The sequence below is a fragment of the Rhipicephalus microplus genome, chromosome 2 (genome assembly GCF_043290135.1).
Source record: "Rhipicephalus microplus isolate Deutch F79 chromosome 2, USDA_Rmic, whole genome shotgun sequence".
In the NCBI taxonomy this organism is placed as follows: domain Eukaryota; kingdom Metazoa; phylum Arthropoda; class Arachnida; order Ixodida; family Ixodidae; genus Rhipicephalus; species Rhipicephalus microplus.
This window is the reverse complement of record NC_134701.1, coordinates 28,762,068-28,783,153: the sequence shown is the minus strand read 5'-3', so window position 1 is coordinate 28,783,153 and position 21,086 is coordinate 28,762,068. Positions and strand designations below refer to the sequence as shown.

General features: G+C 47.6%; 1 protein-coding gene across 3 annotated transcripts in view; it reads left to right on the top strand.

The window, feature by feature from the left end:
* Positions 1-21,086, top strand: part of LOC119169162 (uncharacterized) — a 472,562-nt gene that overhangs the window by 334,267 nt on the left and 117,209 nt on the right. For 2 of the 3 annotated variants that reach the window (XM_037420263.2, XM_037420262.2), the window contains exon 4: positions 16,263-16,503. In XM_037420263.2, the coding sequence (XP_037276160.2) occupies positions 16,263-16,503 (241 nt within the window). The remainder of the gene's footprint in view (positions 1-16,262; positions 16,504-21,086) is intronic. The other variant, XM_037420264.2, reaches the window with a different exon arrangement.

Here is a 21,086-nt window from a genome sequence, read left to right as displayed (position 1 = left end):
GGCACCCGTTAGTCCCTCATAGCCGTTGTAGTGTGTAACAAGTATAAAATTTTGACCTCAGAGGTAATGCCGGTGAGAGATTTCTTCCGTGCGTTGTTGAACTATAAACAAGTGCTCAATGTACATGCCAATGGCTGCTAAAGGGGAAAGAGAGACAGGAGCATTCGGCTTTTAGTTAACGCGCACGCTGCAATCCCCATTAGCAGCCATTGGCATGTATATTGAGCTCTATCTGACAAGAAAGGGTTGCTACGTTATACTCGCTGGGTGTAACCTCCTTAGTTTTAGAAAGGTTTAGCAAGCGTTGAGCCGCAGTGCCATGAATACAATGAACTAGTATATACTATGAACTCGAGGTGGTTTAAGGTGGTAAGTAGATACGAAGCGCAAGCCATAAGAAAGTAAAGGCCGAATTCTCCTGTCTCTCATTTCCCATTAGCAACCATTGGCATGTACATTGAGCACTATCTGACAGGAGAAGGTTGCTACGTTATACTCGCTGGGCGTAACCTCCTTGGGTTTTTGAAAGGTTTAGCGAGCGTTGGGCCGCAGTGCCATGAATACAATGAACAAGCATTTACCATGAACTCGAGGTGGTTAAAGGTGGGAAGTAGATCCGAAGCGGAAGCCGTAAGAAAGTGTGCGTGTGCCACCTCTCGTTTAGTTCTTGGAATTTCCGCTAAATGGCGGTGCTTCTATATGGGGAATTTATGATTAAAAGATACAAGATGGTGGTACTTGGAGTGTTGAGTATATGGACGAACGGACACAAAGACAGATGCATGGATGGACGCCTGAACGGATGCAGGGGTGGATGCATGGACGAACGCAGGGACGGACGCACGAACAGAGGCACGCACGGATGAGCGGATGGACGTATGGACGGTCACACAGATAGAGGAATGGACGGACGGAAGCAAGAACAAATGGACGAACGAATGCTTCGCCCCACTCTCCCTCATAGATATGCTGCCAATTTTTTTATCTGATTGAGCTTTCGATAATCGACACAGAAACACAAGCTGCGATCCTTCTTTTTAACGAGTACTACGGACGATGCCCAAGTGCTGTTGAATTGCCTTTATAATGCTGTCTTCAAGCATCGTTTTCACTTGTTTTTGAATTGCCTCAGGCTCATTTGGAGTGACGCGATAAGGATTTCGCAGGATGGCTCTGGGGTCGAAATCTGTGATGATGCGGTGTTTCATGAGCGTTGTCTGACCAACTCTGGAAGTGTAAGAGAAGCAGCCGTGGAACTTGTTGATCAGCTCGATAAGGCGTTCTTGCTAGGCGGTTCATAGCGTCGGACTAACGTCAACAGGTATTGTTGTCAGGTTAGAGGGTGGTGCCTCCTCTTTCATGATATGGCAGTTTTCTATTTGCGCAAATTCATCGAAACTGGCAATGCCAGTGCCTCCAACAATGTGTCGGCGTTCCTTGCTGAAATTGGTCAGCAATACTTCAGCGCATCCATCGAGAACATTGATGACATTCCTGGCGATGGAAATGCCACAAGTGAATGCTAGCTTGCCAAAGCGTTCAGCGACACCAGTTCCACTCTGTAGGCTTGCGCGATGCACATGTATGAGATAGCGACTCCATGGCAGAAGTATTACGTCATCACCGCTGATACGTAAACGAGGTCACTGATGTTCCTCGTGGTTAGGTGTGTCTCAGTTGGGAGCAAACGTTACGCTCCTGGCACGGACGTTAATAACTGCTTCGTATTCTTGCAAGAATTCATTCCTAGAATGATCTCTACAGGATTCACAAAGAATAACGAAGTTGGCGACAAAAAGTGAACCAGTCGAGTCGCGCACTTTCCAACAGGTATCATCAACTGGCCTCCGGCAGTTCTTATACGGAACCCGTACCAGGGCGTCTTTACCTTTCTTAACCTGTCGGCGATTTGCTGTTTTAATAACGAAAAGGTTGAGCCGGTGTCAACTAGAGCCGTCACTTGATGACCGTCAATTTGAACGGCGAGGTCAATGCTCATGACTTCGCGTATATCGGTAGGCCGTCATGGTCGTTGTTGTAATCGTCGGCTTTGGCGTCTTCGCTTGGTCGTTCGTTTGTAATGGAGGCTGTTGCTATTTTCGATGATGGGCAACCCCACCTTCGAGGTCACGGCATACAGTTTCCCCGTCATGGACTAGGGGACCGGCCTGTAGAGACGTCGGCAAAATTGCGACGATTCAGTGAACTGTACAGTCATAGCGAACTCAAACACTGCCAACTAGCCGTGGAAAAACACTGCGCTTGATTTCCCACGCACTCATATTTTATAGCAACCTGGTGATGAATCAACACGATGCATATCCCATATCACACATCACATATCAGCGCGTGTGGCGCGGTGGCTGTTATGTCACACTCCTCCCCATAAAAAAACAAAAAACAACGATAGTTTAGCAGCCTTCGTGGTTGGAAACGCACCATTAGTTTTTTTGTCCTCGTGCTTCTTCGCAGCATTCACGTATTAACAGGCACAACCAGATCGCGTGTTGCTGTTCCATTTTCGCCATTTGATTCAGGTCACGGCTCACCAACTGAAATTGGTTGCTCCAACTCGCACTTCCTGAGTAGTGGAACTAGTTGCTCAGCCGGTTGCACACCCACCCGTTCCAACACGCACTCCGTGGTTGACGAAGCTTGTTGCACAGGTGGTAACACTGGTGTCGGTAAAGAAGTTTGTCGCTCAGGCGGCAGTCCAGGAGACTCACTAAATGGGGCGAAGTTCGGCCGCAGGTGCTCTTGATGGCACCGCCAACACCTACCGTCTAACAAAACGACATCAGCGACGTTGTCGGTGGCTCTGTCAGTCACTCTTGCTGGCATCCAGGTTAGCCCCGAATGAAAATTCCGTGTGTAGATGTAGTCTCCGGGTCTTACAGGCGGTGTGGTTTGAGCTCTACCATCATGGAGGATCTTCTGCTTGAGCTGCTTCAGCAAGACATTAGTTCTCATGTCTGGATGCAACAACGTTAGAGCAGTCTAACTTACGGTCCATGATCAGGTCTACCCGCGAGCACCCGGTAGTCTCGTGGAAAGTGATCCTGTAGTTGAAAAGAATACGGGCAAGTTGGCAAGTAATACTCCCTCCAGCCGACTTCTTTAGCTTTGACTTGATGCATTGAACTGTCCGTTCTGCAGCCCCATTTGACGCTGGATGGTATGGAGGTGTCAGTACCTGTTTGATGAATTTCTCGCTCACGAACACTGGTATATTGTCGGAAACTACTACGTCTGGCAATGCGTGAGTAGCAAACATGACCCTAAGACATGGGATCGTTGCCTTTGCCGATGGTAAAGATATAGGCACGGCCTCTATCCCTTTTGAAAATGCATCGACAACGGTTATCAAGTAGCGGTTTTCAAAGGTGCAGCGAAGTCATTATGAAGGCGCGAATATGGTCTGTCCGAAAACGGCCATGGCGTCATGGCATCGATACCAGCTGCGCAACTCTCTGGTGTTCTTGGCAGACATGTAACATAACAGCCACCGCGCCACACGCGCTGATATGTTATGTGTGATATGTGATATGCATCGTTTTACGTCATCACCAGGTTGCTATAACAGATGAGTGCGTAGGAAATAAAAGGCAGGGTTTTTCCACAGCATCAAACGTGCTGTTTCTTTCGGCCGCTCTCCGCGAGTTGGCTATGACAGTGGCGATGAAGACGAGAGTGTGATTTTCTGGTATTGCCTGGAACTTCCCCTCTGAAGCTGTGTTCTCTACGGTATATCAGTGAGAATGTATGGAGTAGGCAAGCTCGAGCCGTTGGACGTGGAAACAACCAGCTTGGATGAGTATCAAGAGCGGGCAGAACAATTCTTCAGAGCCAATGACGTCAAAGATAAAAAAGAAGCAAGCAGTACTTCTCACCTGTTAGCGATAAGCCACGTATTCATTACTGCGTAACCTCGGTCACCGTCGCAACCGTCAGAAACAAGGCTGTCAACGATGCCTGACGTACAGAAGAAGCATTTTTCGCCGAGACCAACGGAAGTGGCTGAACGTTCAAGTTTAATTGAAGAATACGTCATTCTGGGGAAACGGCTGGGGATTTCTTCGCTAGCCTGAACAAATTTGCTGACGATTGTGCTTTCGGCTCGTTTCTAGACAGAATGCTCTATGAACACACTGTGGCAGGCATCAACGACGAGGCAATGCAGGGACGACTGTTGGAGTCACCACATTTGACCCTTGATACGGCAAAGAAGACAGTTATCGCGATGGAGGCAGTGAACAAAGTCTCTCGCGCACTGTCAACAGCCATGCTAATGTCTGTTGCGCCGATGAATGCCGTGTCATGTGATACAGGAAGGCAGAAGCATAAACCAGTTTCATGTTTCCGCTGCGGAGGCGAGCATCTGGAAGCGCAAGGTTGACATGCCAGCAGCGTCTGTCACAAGTGTCGAAGCAAGGGGCACCTGGCCTGAGTATGCAAAAGCAAAGCAGTTACTTTTACGAGCGCATGTGGTTCAGCGTTTGTGCCTCGGAAGCATCAATCAATCCATACTGTAGACAACGGAGAAGGCTGCTCCGAGAGACCAGCACCGCAAATCTACGGAATGTGGCAAGTACGCACACCGGATCACGATGGTAGCCCGTACTGAGTTGGGGTGTCTCTGAACGGAACTCCGCGCATTAAAGACACAGGAGCAAGCATGTCTGTCGTATCGGAAGCGACCTTTCGCTGCATATTTCTGTCATGTTGTCTGGAACCGTCAAGCGTCATGCTGAAAGATTACACTGGTGATCTGTCTCCCGTGCAAGGCAGCCTGCCTGTGACTATATGACTCTGATGTTCTTGGCAGAGCTGACACTGGCGAACTGCAACGGTAATGTCTTCGTCCAATGAAGACCGCCAGACCTGACTTCTAGCGATAGTCTTCATCTTGGTCATTCCAGGGTGCCCCTCATGAAGGAGTCGCAACACTTCTTGCTGTAATGCACTTGGGATGACCACTCGCGATCTAATAAGTATACAGTCTTCTTGCATGCTCGTCTGAAGCTTTCAATCTGCGTAGAACCTAAGCTGGGAGTCACGTAGCTCAGCTGCAGACCATAAGGCATCTCGAAGCTTCGATAAAGTTGGGTCCTCAGATGTTGCCTCCACGACTACAGTCGACCACAGCACCTGAGAATAAGCAGCCTCCAGCGTGAACACTTCCACAGGTTGAGCGTACACTGGTAGGGGTAGGCGACTCAAACCATCAGTGTTGGGAATGCTTGCTCCCGGTCGGTACATGAGCTTGTAGGTATAGACACTAAGCATCAGAGCCCAACGCATGATTCGCGGTGAAGACATTTCAGGCACGCTCTTGTCCGGAGCAAGCAATCTACGTAAAGGTTTATGGTGCGTAATAGCCTCGAACTCGTGTCCCCAGAGGTATTGTCGAAACTTGGTTACGCCGAACATGAGCGCAAGAGGCTTAATTTTAAGATGACTGTAATTTTGCTCGGCTGGCGCGAGATTTCGTTTTGCAAATGCGGTTGGTCGTTCAGCCCCCGAGTCTTCCCTATGGGCCAGAGTGGCGCCAACGCCGTACGGTGACGCATCGCATACAAGAACCGTGGATTTTTTAGGGTCTTAATGCGACAGCACTGCTGTTGAAACAAGTAGCTCCTTGCTCCTTTTTAACGCATGTTCATGGTCCTCACACCACTCCTACGACATCCTGGCCCCAAGTAGCTCATTTAAGGGATGCAACATACTAGACAGCCCCGGCAGAAACCTGTGGAAGAAGTTGGCTAAGTCCAGGTAACTCTGTAATGCATTGACATCTACGGGCTTAGGCGCCTTCAGCACAGCCTCTGCCTTCTCTGTGTTGGTTTCAAACTCCGAAGCCGTGACAACGTGCCCAGGTATTGAAGTTGTTGTTCCAGGCAGGTACTTTTCTCAAGCTTCAATTTTAGCCCAGCTTGCTTCAGTCGGCTTAGGACTAGGCCCAAATTTGTTAGATGGTCCTGGTCGTCACGTCCAGTCACAAGAACGTCGTCGAAGTGCACCACGGCGTGTATCAGCCCTTGTGGCAGGTTTTTCATCTCCCGCTGCGAAATTGAAGGAGCAGATGTGACGCCGAAATGCAAATGCGTGTACTGGTACAGTCCCTGTCGCGTATTGTCACCAACTTGCGGGATGCCTCGTCCAGTTCAACTCGCAAATACGCATACTTCTTGCCGCCACTAAGACGGCTAAACAGGTCTTCAACGCGTGGTATCGGGTAATTTTCAGGCACTGTCGCGGGGTTAACAGCGACTTTGAAGTATCCACTTATCCGAATCTGGCCACTTCGCTTCAATATGGGCATAATAGCTGCAGCCCATTCCGCATTCTTAACTGGACGCAGCACTTCAACTCGTTCTATGCGCATCAGTTCCCCATTGACTTGGTCAATGATTGCGAACGGAACAGGACGAGCCTTGAAGAACTGCGGCTTTGCGTTGTCTTCGATAGGGATTTTCGTGGACACTTCCTTGAACGTTCCCAAAGCGTCGTCGAACACATTCGCATACTCATCGATGAGTCCCTCAACCGACGTGATAGCCTTAACGTCCATCACATTGCGCAGATCGATTCCGAGGCCTTTCATCCAGCCACGCCTCATAAGGGACGGGCAGCGTCCTGCGACGACGTACAGCACGTCCCGGCACTCATGGTTCCCAGTCGTAAAGTCACAGTCAGGCTGCCTTGCACGGGAGACCGCTCACCGGTGTAATCTTTCAGCATGACGTTTGAACAATTCCAGATGACATGACGGAAATATGTGGCGAAAGGTCGCTTCCAAAACGACAGACACACTTGCTCCTGTGCCTATAATGCGTGGAGTTCCATTTACAGATACCCCAACTTGGTACGGGCTACCGTCGTGATCCGGTGCGCGTACTTGCCACATATCGTAGTCCGATGCCGGTCTCTCAGAGCGGCTTTCTTTGTTGTCTACAGTATGAATTGACTGATGCTTCCGAGGCACAAACGTTGAATCACATGCGCTCGTAAAAGTAACTGCCTTGCCTTTGCATACTCGCGCCAGGTGCCCCTTGCTTCGACACTTGTGACAGACCCTGCATGCATATCGGCACTGCGCCTCCAGATAGTCGCCTCCGCAGCGGAAACATGAAACTGGTTTATGCTTCTGGCTTCCTGTATCACATGACACGGCATTCATCGGCGCAACAGTCATCAGCATGGCTGTTGACAACGCGTGAGAATCTTTGTTCACTGCCTCCATCGTGATAACTGTCTTCTTTGCCGTATCAAGGGTCAAATCTGGTAACTCCAACAGTCGTCGCCTCATTGCCTCGTCGTTGATGCCTGCCACAATGTGGTCAGAGAGCATTCTGTCTAGAAACGAGCCGAAAGCACAATCTTCAGCAAGTTTGTTCAGGCTAGCGAAAAAATCCCCAGCCGTTTCCCCAGAATGACGTATTCTTTAATAAACTTGAACGTTCAGTCAGTTCTGATGGCTTCAGTGAAAAATGCTTCTTCTATACGTCAGGCATCGTTGACAGGCTTATTTCTGACGATTTCGATGGTGAGCGAGGTTACGCAGTAATGAATGCGTGGCTGGTCCCTAACAGTTGAGAATTACTGCTTGCTTTTTTTTCATCTTTGACGTCATTGGCTATAAAGAATTGTTCTACCCGCTCTTGATACTCATCCCAGCTGGTTGTTCCCATGTCCAACGGCTCAAGGTTGCCTACTGCAGGCATTCTCACAGATATACGGAAAAAAACACAGCCTCACAGGGGAAGTTCCTGGCAACATCAGCAGATCACACTCTTATCCTCGTTGCCACTGTCATATCCAACTCGCAGAGAGCGGCCGAAGGAAACAGCACGTTTGATGCCGTGGAAAAACACTGCCTTTTATTTCCTACGCACTCATTTTTTATAGCACCTTGTTGATGACGTAAAACGATGATATCACATATCACACATAACATATCAGTGCATGTGGCACGGTGCCGGTTATGTCACATGTACGGCGCCGGAGATGAAGGCCGTGATCAAGGCGTGGTTAGGTCTTGGGGCGGGTGACTCAGAGGAGTGCGCTGTATGTACGCTGAGCGTCATACGTAGCATCATGTTCGTGTCTACGCCAACTCTCGTACATAGCATAACTGGCTGAGAAGGAAATTTCCAGTGTTGAGCGTCGCAAAAACGGCAAATTTGGTACACGTGCAGTGCTTCACCAAAACTATAGCACACCATTTAACAGTCAACGCTGTGCCACAAATCGGTTGTCTGGTGCTGGAAGTTGAGAGGGGTTTCTCCGTTGAACCTCGGTGCGCTGTTCAGGTGTCAACCATACGAAATTTTTCATGTCGGCGAGACCAGTGCGGGTGGCGGTGATGAGGAGAGCGGCGATAGGATTCACTGCGTATGAGAGGTAGGTGGTAGATTAGTCGCTGGAGCGGTCATCGTCAGGAGTGACGACGGGACATCGGACAGCATCAGCGTAAGTAAGGTGCCGCTGCACATCGCCATGGCCCGGTGAACGAAGAGCTTGCTGCGCCTCTTCTGGGACAACGTCAGTGACAAACGACGACACTGACTTCGGTTCTAGTGGTTGAATCAAACTGAGCTCATGGAGTTCCTTTCGCAGAATCTCTCGGATTGCTTCACGTAGAGGCTTGCCGGTTTTCGCAAATGCTTGCTGCAGCCGTAACAGAGGTATTTGCGACCAAGTTAACCATGTTGTCATGCTGGCGGTATCGTTGCAGTAGGACCCGTTCAATCGCAGTAGGCTCTTTGCTGAAGTCAGCTACTGTTTTCGGTGGATTTCTCACTAGACCTGCAAACAGTTGCACCTTCACTCCACACATGAGATACCATAACTTCCTGTCTTCTGGCATCTCGGGATCTGCCCTGTGAAAAAGATGGGCTATGTCCTCAGCGAACATAGCAACGCTCTCGTTTGGATTCTGAATGCGAGCTTCTAGATGTTTCGCATTCTCTTTTCTGTCGGCACTAGTGAATGTATTGAGCCGATGGGTGCGGAAATTGTCCCACGTAGCCATGCTTCATTCCCAGTTGATGAACAATGTCTGGGCGTTGTCCTTTAGATAGAAAGACACTCGAAAGCTTGTCTTCTGGGGAGGCCTACTGGTTGTACTTGGCACACCATTCAAACTGGTCCAGCCAGTGTTGGGCATCTTCATAGGCTCCCCGATAGAAGCAGTCGGGAATCATAGGATTCTGCAGTGTCGTGTGATGGAGCTGCAGTGGCATTAGTCACAGGAGGACAATTGATAGAACCTTCCGGCGGGGTAATAAGCTCGGGCACCAGGCCTAGTAGACGTCGACTGAAATGGTGCACCAGTGTTTCGACCCGTAGTGACTATTTTGGTCTCGATGGCTGGCTCCATGAAAGAGTGCCAAGAATGAAGCTTAGCCAGAACCTCCACTAGTGTGACGACGCGAGATCGACAATGAAACGGAGGACGACCGACAAAGAGGCTTTATCAGACTCTGAAAAAAGGAAGATGTCTTCTTTGCCCTTGTTTTGCCATGAACAGAAAAGCAGCGCGAGAACATCCTGAGCGTTCACGGACAGGCAAGGACGAAGAAGACATGACTGCTTTTTTTTCAGTCTGATAAAGCCTTTTTGTGAGTCGCCCTCCGTTGCATCGTTGACCCCACGTCGTCACAATACTAATAGATTGGTGTGCCGGCAGGGTAACTGACGGTCGCTAGATACTTACGTGTACTAGATGTATATTTGCTCTTCATATTCACGTAATATTGATGCTGTGCCACCCGAGCTAGAGGGGGCTAGACATCATTCATATAAATACTGGTTGGTGTATGTACGTTTGACCATATTGCAGGGTTCAGTGTTGCTGTGTGGTGTACGATTATGATATGTGTGCTGATTGCCGTCATGCATATGTGACGTAAACGTCAAGCAATCTCTGCTACACGCTCCCTATTGAATCGCAGAAAACCCTCTACTTTTTTTTTTTTGAAACGCCAGTCCTGGCAGCAAAAGTGACTTTGCTCTTAAAGGGAGTAGCGGATCAACCAGGTTGTAAAATTTTGTAACAAAGTAATTTGCCTCCCAGAGAGATTGATTGATTGATATGTGGAGTTTAACGTGCCAATACCACCATATGATTATGAGAGACGCCGTAGTGGAGGGCTACGGAAATTTCGACCACCTGGGGTTCTTTAACATGCACCCATGTCTGAGTATATGGGCCTACAACATTTCCGCCTTCATCGAAAATGCAGCCGCCGCAGCCGGGATTCGAGCCCGCGACTTGCGGGTCAGCAGCCGAGTACCTTAGTCACTAGACCATCGCGGCGGGGCAACTCCCAGAGAGAGTGGGGGTACTCTGTTTCAGAAGCGTGACTCCAATATGGTGAGGGTAATTGTTCACTCTCATTCGGCTAGAGTACCGGCACTCTTTCGAGAGAGTGTGCTATACTCTGTGCAGCAGAGTGTTCGCAGCACTCTTGAAAAACGAGTCAATAATGAGACAAGCATTTACTCCTGAAAGGCAATTTACAGCACTCTCTTGGGGCTGTGAGTGTTCGAACTCACTACCACTCAGTCGGCATACGCATACACTAACTATTGCTCCACAACACACTATGACACCATCGGGAAAGTAACAGGTTTATGCAGGCACCAATGAGGCACTTGCACATGGCGCAAACTTTTCTGCAGACATTTCTGCACTTTACAATTTGTATACGCTCTTTCGCTCTCTCATTTATGCAGTGCCCCGTTCGGCCTATGGAGACCTTTCCACAGCTAAATGAAATTTCATCTAAGTGGACTGCAGATTTAACGAAGGGTCTCACATACCATTTGTTGCATGATGCTGTCTTTTCACAAATGCGGAAGCAAATAACGGACAGTTTCTCTAAGGAGGAAGAAACAATCGGGCCCCATAATTCCCAGCAACTTCTTCGGGGAGTGCGACACTCGATGCACAGAAGACAGGACTTCAGGGTGTGTCACACGCTGCACGTGCATGGTCAGCTGCTGCTGCATTTGTTGTGCCTTTAATAATTTGTAACAGGAACTCGACTACAGTGATAACGACCGAGCGAGGATACACAGCTCCTGCTACTTTGTCAATGTGCGCAAAATATCTATCACGCATCTTGTGATCAAGTGACGTTTTTTAGAGAACATTAAAAAAATGGAAGGCACATCATCACAATAGTATGTTTCCCAATTTTTGAGTGAGATAATTGGAACGGTATCAATACTTTTCTTTCTCTGGTTGGATACCACCCGCATGCATGTTCTGCACTGAATGTCAAAAAATATCTAAAAAGTTAAGGTGATTTTCAGCAGTAATCTTACGCATGAAAACATTCCTCTACCATCCGCCGTATATGCTCGTTCGTCAATTTAGTGTTAGGCTGTCAAAGAATCAAAACGTCATCCACGTATTTAGAAACGTTTAGACTTGCGGTCTTATTGATAGTCCAGTCAAGTTCACTATGAATAAAAGCTAAAACAAACTGTCACACGGAACTGGTGCAAAGTCGAACTAATGTGAATTGCCTTTTTTTTTTGCAAAAGCATGTCATTGTAGAAAAATACGAATATAGAGGTGAAATATTATTTTAACAGTGGCATAAAATATTCACTTTATGAAAGCATTGTTTGCAAAAACAATTTCATCAGTCATCTCAAACAAGCTCTGACTGCCTTAAACAACTAGTGCTAGGGAATTGGTAAAAAAAGGTCCTGAACATCAAATGAAAAGCTAAGGTCAGCGAAACTATTGACCTGCAGAAAACTGATGACCTCATTGAAATTTTTTTCTATAAAATAATTGTTTAAGACCTTTCAAATGGCAAAACAGAAACTTGCTGACCTGCAAACGCCAAGTGTCCCCTACTCTAGCAATGGTGTGAAGGGGCGTGTCAACCTTGTGCGTCTTACTGTGAATAGCACATTCAAGGTTGTTCCCTTAGCCTTCTTTGTGCACTTAGACGAGTCCGACAATTTAATTTCTTCAGCTTTGCTTTTGACTTTTAACGCAGCATGAAAGTTCACAAGTGCTTTTATCTCCTTGAAATAAGCAGCATGACGAAGTACTTGAAGATTCTGCTCTGTCGCTGACGGCATGTTGTGTTAGTCATCCTTCTGTCGGCTTGTATAGTGATGAGAAGAGGTTGCTGCACCTGTGTACTAACTTTTGTCAATCATGGCATATGCGCAAATGTTCTTTGTGTAACTATTTATGAATAGTGGTTCGACCCATGAATAAAGGAGTGGCAGTTAGCGGTTGTTCCCGTGCCCTCGCTTGTCAACGTGTTGTTGCGACTCTGAGTCCATGGATCTCATTTTTGGTAGCAGGCCCCCGTCGTAGGATCCATTGTCCAACAAGTTAAATGATACGCTCGTAATAACAACAAAAATTTATTTACATGATTAGGAACTGAGCAGTTGACAAGAGGTGATCAAGTAAGAGCTCAATAAACAATTGAAATGGTACAATAGTCTTCCACTTATACAGCGCCGCGTTCAAGACCTTGGGCGCATTGCTTGGATCTTCAGCCAATACGGCACTGGGTAGTCTTGGTGCTTCATCCACGAAGACGGAAAAAGACACCACACAATGCACGTGGAGAAGCCAATGTCTAAACGATGCCCAAATATGGTAACAAACGCACAACACTAAGATCTTTACACACGACACCAAGCTTTTGCTCGCGTCTGATGCTCCTAGCTGATCTGGAATTAAAGAACTCTCCCGGCAAGGGGTGATGTTCGAAAAGACCGGCTCCCAGTACATATGCCAAACTTGCCTACTTTCGTTCACGTAGAACAATGTAGCGGCCGGCATGACAGGCTTATCATTAAACATGCCACTTCATGTAGCCAATACTGTGGAGAGAAGGGGAAAGAGGAGAGGTCGACTAATCCCACGCCATTTGCTATGAGTTACTCGTTGAAACCAGCACATTTCCGGCACTTCGATATACTCGAAGGGTGCAGCTGCAAATGGTTTGGTTTAGCTGCCACTTCAAACAGCAAATACCACGGTGGCTTCGAAAATCGCCCCGTGCCATCTATGTTAGCCCGGAAAGCCTTTGTACCTACGGAGCCTAGGAGACAACAGCCTTTCCTATCTCGTGTGTTTTCTTAGGGCAGAATTGGTTCCAAGACACTTTTGTTCATGCTTGACTTAGAGGAAACCAGCCAGTTTCATCTGCACACCCTTGCTAAAACTTTTCATCGGGTGCACAGCTCCCAAACGAATTTCAATGTTGATGACGGTCAAAACAGTGTCTTATTATCGCACAACCATTTCACTTCAAGCATAGGTGCATGCTTTTGTGGCTTGTTACAGGCAAAGTAAGACCTTCTCTCTTACGTTTGAGGTGGTACACAACCATGGAGCCAGTTTTTTTCAGTTTTCACTATAACTTCGCGTTTAATGTTGAGGTACTTGAAGATAAGGTGAGAATTTATATATCACTATAACTTCGCGTTTAATGTTGAAGTACTTGAAGATGGGGTGAAAAGTTGGGGTTGGAATTACTAAGTACTCCTAGAATAAACACTAGATTGAAAAGAATTTTCAAAAATTTTCACAGTGTGGTTAAAATACGTAGATAATCTCATCTTTTAACTTCTATTTCTTATCTCACAAAAGAGACTACTGTTTAAAATAAGACGAAGCCGTTGCGGAAGAAATGTCTGCCAACGCTCGTTTTTTTCCAACACAATCGTCAAGTACAGTCACCTTCCAGAGAAGATTGTTCACAGTTGTACCGAAACATCCTTCACCCGTTGGTGAAACAGTACGCATACTGTTACACACATAGCTACATCTTTTTTTCTGTTTTTGTGTTAATGTAGTTTGAATAGTTATCCATTTTATGTAAGCATATATTAGCTCCTGTAATAATGGCTGCACTGCAGGTACTGTGAATAAATCAACGACTAAATAAATAAATAGGTAAGTAAATAAAGAAAATGCGCTAATGTTTTTTTTACTTTTTTGGTTCGGTAGCTCCCAAAAGCAATGGTTCACAATGTACTCTATAACTGGTTTTGACTAGGTATATTATGGTTAAAATCATCGCTCACTACGTAGCCATGATCATCTTTCAGTTGGAAATTACGTTTGGGAGCCCTTATTCAAGCTGACGCCTCATAACTGTCTACTTCCGCACTTTCAACGTGCTTGTCCCTGGAAATCGTTTTCGCAACGCGTTTTGTTTCTCTTTGCAAGTATACGATTACGTTTCATGATTCTAAGCCCCTCAGGGCTAAATGAACTCTGTGATCGATTGTGAGCTGTGACACGTAGGAGTCATTGATCGTAAGGAATTCTGAGGCAGCCATATATTATCTCACGGCAGCAAAAGCTGCCTATTGCTGCTAGTTATGCTGGTAAGGAATTCCTAATCGCAGAACAAAGAACAGACACGGACACCGTTATGAACTATCCTTCCCATCATCTAAATCAACAGTGGACGTAACTGAGGCTGAGTCTCGCGTTCAAAGGCAGCGGGTGACAAAAGTTATACCTTAACCATCCTAGTAACATGGTGATCACAGTCATATAGCGCAGCTAATGCCTCTGATTACAGTGGCTACAAAAAAAAGTGTGATGAACGCGCCGGCTAGCGCCTAACGCATTGAGAGGAAACCGCCAGGAGGTTCTGGCACACGTTTGCACATCACCCAAGCCGGCGATGCACTGCGTAGAGACGGGAATTAACCAAGCACGCGGACAGTGTGAAAGTTTTAAAATATATTTTGTTGCTCATGCATGGTTCCAAATGGAGACCGAAATGATGTTAAAAACTTCTGGAATAACAGAATGAATACGCAGGTGCGCGACTGAACCGCAATATCGACAGGCCGCCGTAAGTGAGTGCGTGACAGCACTGAAACATTTTATCGATGTGAAGTGGTAGAAGAGTGAAATGATGAACTAAGTTGTGAGCCATTGCGTAGAGCTCCTTCCACTGTGAACCATCATTTCTTCAAGCGCTAATCTATAAATAAAACCCCATCATTCGTAACGTCAAACCCAGAGACGAGAATCACGAACGGTATCTGGATGAAGTACGCTGGTCACACAACGCATTTCGGAGTAGTGGCTCACTATCTGTTTACAACAATGCATTCTTAATAATTAGTCGCATGTCTTTTTTTATCAAAAAAGTTTTATAGTTCGCAAGCACCCCTTGGACTGAAAGCCTAGGTGACGCGCCTCAGCTTCACATATTTCCTCCATTCATGGGACGATGCTCGCTCCTTGTGGAGTGCCTTTGTGTAAAGACGCAAATAGGTGAGCAGAAAAAAACTTGTTCACTTGATTAGTGAGGCTGGGACCATGTTGTGCAAAACCCACTGTGACATCTTTTTCTTCTAATCAGGGAACAAGCTTTTTCAAGCTGTCACTGTGAAGCTCGTTTTAGCTATACTACTTTGAAAAAGAGATTTCAAGGACGTCTACAAACGTGGAGAGGTTCTCTTAAAGGCCTATCCATAAGCGTCCGCACGAGGGGGGCAAAAAGGGCGGGCACCCCCTCCTCCCTAGTCCCCTGGAAGTGGTGTTAAATTGGCTCTATACATTGGCTAGGCGAAAGGGCACTCTTTTACTCATCTAAAAGGGGATGAGTAAAAGAGTGCCCTCATACACTGAAATAATAAGGAGGGGCACCCTGCATTGAAACTTCGCCCCCCCCCCCCTTGAACGGCAAGCACTCCTATTGTCCGCCTTCGATGTGAACAATTTTGCCTTTCACAGTGAGCTCAAAGTGCCAGGAGATACACCTCTCGTCGAATCGCAGCTCGCGCACAGCCGAGTTTTCTTGAAGCAGCTTGTCAGCCCGCAGCACGCGGTATCACTCTCCGCTACTGCGGAGAGCTTCGTCCTTTGTAACGCCAAACAACCTTACTTGTAGCCGGTACAGCACGCCGGGACGAAGCAATGACTTTGTTATCGCGCCATGAGGTTGGAGAACCATTGGTGTGAGAGTGTCACAGCAATAAAAAACCTAAGACGAAGGCACCCGACGAAACGGTCAGAAACGTGCAAACAACGTATAAACAATTGCCCGCGTCCCACGCAGCTCCCCTCCATAGGCGCCGCTTGCCGCTTATCGCACTTCCCAATTCTAGCCACTGTACTCTGCTTTTACAGTTTCTTCAGATTGCTTATTTTTTGATCGAGCTTCCCTACCTTGTGTTCCCGCTACTTAATTGTCTGCTGGTCGGGATCGCTCTGTATTTATGATGCGCACATTTTCTCCCAGTGGGGTGACGACAATCCACGAGACAAAAGTCATCGGCACGTACATCGATGGCAAGTACGCGCAGATCCTGCAGAGCACCTCACGCCTCGTGTCCGTCGCGCCTTCGGCGGCTGCAGTGAGCAGTACGCCCACGGCGGCGTTTCGAGCACCCGAGGCGACACCCTTCGTCCAGCTGCTGCCAAAACTAGAGCCCTCACCAAGCCTGAAGCACCAGCACGTGGTACGCTCTGACATCGCCAAGGTGAACCCGCATGCAACCAGGTGGCTTCTGTTTTGATCTGCCGTGATCGCGATACCGCTGGGTTTTCTAAAATAATATCGCAGCACCTCGCGGCTTTTGAAACTACTGCAAAGTGTCAAAAATACATAAAGATAGAGATGTGCGTCAGTTAGGGTTTGTGCAACTTGCACAAAATCATCTTCTCATGCTCGGTCCATTGCACGGATTTTGTACAATATGCGATAACACAGGTATCGTAAATGCCATAATAGATATTATTTGTGTATGTTGTATCTCTATTGTGATGTGTCTCAGAAACAAGTATCAGTGCCTGTATTTCGGACACATTCAGTAACACATCGTAAATCCTAAGACACAATATGATATGCTATAGAAACACCACCATGCGAAACAATAAACGTTGGCTGAACTCCACTTTTTACGCTGATACTGCTGTTAGGAAGCCACCAGAATAATACTAATGTGTCACATTATTTTACCAAGCACATCCAGCAACGAGGTGTATTCATCAGTAGAGCAGAGTCACGGGATGGAGCTTGAGCGATCTACACAGAAACGAGAACGGCGATGACCTGTTTTTGTTCTTTTCAGTTGTGTCGGTGTGATGACATTTTTTCATAATCACAGCGCTTTCTGGTGTCCTCCGATGCGTGCAGCATCTTCCCTCTACTTCGTTACCGAAGTTTGTCCTGCAAGGCGCTCAACTGCAGAATGGGATTGCTTTGCATCGCTCTGCATTCACACATCAGTGATTTGAAATATATTGGGGATGTAATCCTGACTTTATTATAACGAGAACAACTTGAGTGCAAATGAGTTCTCATAACCACCACTTTACTGCTACCGGCGCTAGATCCAATAGAGGATGTATTTACGTAAGAAACGATATTTACGCTTAGCGTGTCGTCGTTTTTCCCGCTAAATTATTGAATAGGTTGATTTAGTATAATTCAGTTTTTACCACAAAAGCTGTTTATGCTGTCCTCTATTTGCATACCACACATTGCCTCGGTTTCTGCGCAATTTTGGTCATCTGCTTATTGTGAAGTGTCTTGTGTAGTTTGCTTTCGAACACTTTCTCTACATTATGTCTATTTTGTGTGTGCCTCCGTCACGGCTCTTTTTTGCATGTGTACATTCTATGAGAGTTTACATTTACGTCAAAGCAATGTTAAAGACTAAGGCAAAATAACCTGATGAAGGTTTGTGGGGTTTAACGTCCCAAAACAACCATATGATTATAAGAGGTGCTTTCCCTCCGGAAATTTTGACCACGTGAGCTTCTTTAACGTGCACTAAAATCTGAGCACAAGGGCCTACAGCATTTTCGTCTTTACCAAAAATGCAGCCTCCGCGGCTGGGATCCCTGAAAATAATCAGAGAGTAGGAAGATTATACCGCAAGAAACGTTCAGCTTACGATTTTTCATATTCTTATAATGCTTGATAATGCTCTGGCAACATTGTGCGTGTCCGTCATTTTTTGTTGGAAGCGTGTCGGAATCACGTAGTAGCGTACCATTAGGATAAAAAATCACAACATATCTATGGAGTGAATGATGAGAAGTAGGACGTAGCTTCAAAAGATTTTATCGGCAAACCGTGAATTATCCGCTGGCTACATTCGTCCGTCACTCAGTCTGTTTGTGTGTTCATCCATCCATCCAGTGAACAGTCGAAGTATTGATATCTCGAACAGTTTCATCATATATTCATAATATTATTACGACGTGTATGTGCCGGATTGATAAGAGGGAATAGAAGTGTGGACTTGGGAAGAAGAAGATCTCTCGGCAGTTTTATCCGGTGCGGCCTCGCCATCCCAGCTTCCGTTCAATAAACCCCCGTACCCCTACTTCAGGCGTAACAGAGTGGTGGAAGGTGCTGGGTACAGTATACGTCGACGAACCACGGAGCCACAGCTGTTCGAACTTCGCCGGAGCCGTCGTATTGCCGGTCTGCCACCGACACCAACTGCCATGGCCGAGAGCGAAGGTCACGCCTTCTCAACCACACAAAGGTCAGTGCCAGCTGCACCTCGATATCACTATATGGAACCCCGCCCGTTCGCGGGAAGAGCAGGAGAAGATGTGGATGCGTGGCTGACACAGTACAAAAGGGTGAGCCGGTACAACTGCTGGGATGCCACCGACCAACTGGGAAATGTCGCGCTGTTTCTCACGGAAACAGCTCTGATGTGGTACGAAAACCACGAAGATTCCTTAACAACGTGGGATCGTTTCACTGAAGAGCTCAAGAAATGCTTCGGCGACTCTGATTCAAAAAAGAAGAGCGCGGAGCGCACGTTGGCTCAAAGAGCTCAGACTCCTGGAGAAACGTGTACCACCTACATAGAGGAGGTCCTGATGCTCTGCAAGATCATAGACCCGTACATGACTGAAGAGGACATGGTCGGCCACCTTCTGAAGGGTATAGCAGAGGACGTCTACAACTTTTTGATAGGCAGGGAAGACCTCACTTCCGTCTCCGCCGTCCAACGTCACTGCCGTACTTTTGAGAAGCTAAAGACCCGTCGTATTGCCCCGAAATTTGGTAGGCTGGCAAATGTAACAACGGTCGCCAGCGTCGACGTGAGCCCGCCCGCCGACCTTGCCGCTACTATCCGGACAATAGTGCGGGAAGAACTACAGCGACAAGACACACTGTTCCACGACACCATCCGCCATACGCCTACCTGTTCATCCTACTACCCGGCCCCGTTCGCTCCTCTGCCACCATCAGTATGTGTGACAGACGTTCGCGAAGCTAGGGCTTCGTGGCCACGCCGAGACTCATTCGCGTCTGACCAGCGGTATGACCAACGTCTTCGTCCCGGCCCCGCCCCACAGAGGCGCGCAGCTCCCGTTCAGCAATCTGCTCCACCCCGTTCGGTTAGGCGACCCTACACAGCCCAGCGCTCTCAGCAGTGGTTCGGCGAGCGACCCCTACCCATCTGCTACAACTGTGGCGTCGAAGGCCACATTGCCAGGTACTGTAACTACCGGCAGCCGCCGAGGTACGACTGGCCACCGAGATCCCACCTGTCCGACTTTGCACAAGCACCAACGTTCCCTGGAAGCGCATCTTACGAGACACCAAGGCCGCTGCGAAACCGTTCTCCAGCCTCTGACCGCAGTCTGACACCCCCGCCAGCCCCTCGCTCCAATCGGTCGCCGTCTCCTAGGCGCCGCTACCCTTCGCCGCCTCCGGAAAACTAGGCAGCGCGGCCGCTGGGGGTGAGGTCGCTGGTGATTCGCTGCAAGAAGAGATACCTCCACCGGTGCTTATGTTTAAAAACAAAGTGCAAGTTTTTGTTGATGGTGTACATACGATGGCTTTGGTGGACACTGGAGCCGCCGTGTCGATCATGAGTGCTGCGTTCAAAGCTCGTTTGGGAAGAAAGGTGACCTTTTTGTTGGAGAAAGCGATAACGTTCTGTGGCGTGGGCGGCAACTCGTTGTGTCCGATTGGTGTTTGTACCGCGGCAGTGTTACTGAGTGATCAAGTGTTTGTGACAGAATTCACGGTTCTTCCGCGGAGCACTCATGACATCATTCTAGGCATAGATTTCTTGCGAATGTGCGGAGCCACTGTAGACTGTCGAAATGGCGAAGTTATCATAAGTGACGCTGTTCCTCATGGACTTATCGAGAATTCGGGTACGGAAAGCGGTGCGCTCCGAGTCTATGAAGATACCGTTATCCCGGCCTTCTGTGCTGTGCGCGTTCCAGTAGCTTCTTCGCATATTAACGACAATAAGACCAGTTTCGATGCGCTAGTGGAGCCTTTCCATCTAAGTTGTATAAAGAAGAACACGTTGGTACCCCACAGCATAGTTTCAGTGAGTGAAGGTCGTTCAGACCTTTGGACAACGAATTATTCAAACGAACCGGTGCTGCTACCAGGAGGACTTAAGCTAGCGTCGTTTAAAGAATACTCGCCAACAACAGTAGCTGTCCTCAGTGACGTTCGACGGGATGAACAAGTGACCGCCTGCTCAGACAGTTCGAAAGTTTTACCTATGGTTGATAAGGCGCTGACTGCCGACAAGCGCAGAATGCGTGTGGACGTTTTGTTAAAGTACTTGCAAGTTTTTGATTTCTCCCAGAGTGACCATACGCCTTCCATTCCTCCATTTCGTATACGCCATAGGATAAATACACAAACAGCACAGCCAATCCGACAAAAACCGTACCGAGTATCGCCGTCCGAGCGCAAGATAATAGACAATCAAGTGCGTGAAATGCTCCAAAAGGGCATCATTCAAGAATCATCGAGCCCTTGGGCAGCTCCTGTGATCCTTGTGAAAAAGAAAGACGGTACCTGGAGATTTTGTGTCGACTATCGCCGTTTGAACTCCATCACGAAGAAAGATGTTTATCCTCTTCCACGAATTGATGACGCCTTGGACTGTCTCCATTCGGCGTCATACTTCTCGTCTATCGATTTACGTTCAGGCTACTGGCAGATTCCCATGCATCCAGCGGACAAGGAAAAGACTGCTTTCATAACTCCAGACGGACTTTATGAATTTAACGTGATGCCGTTTGGATTATGTAATGCTCCTGCCACATTCGAAAGGTT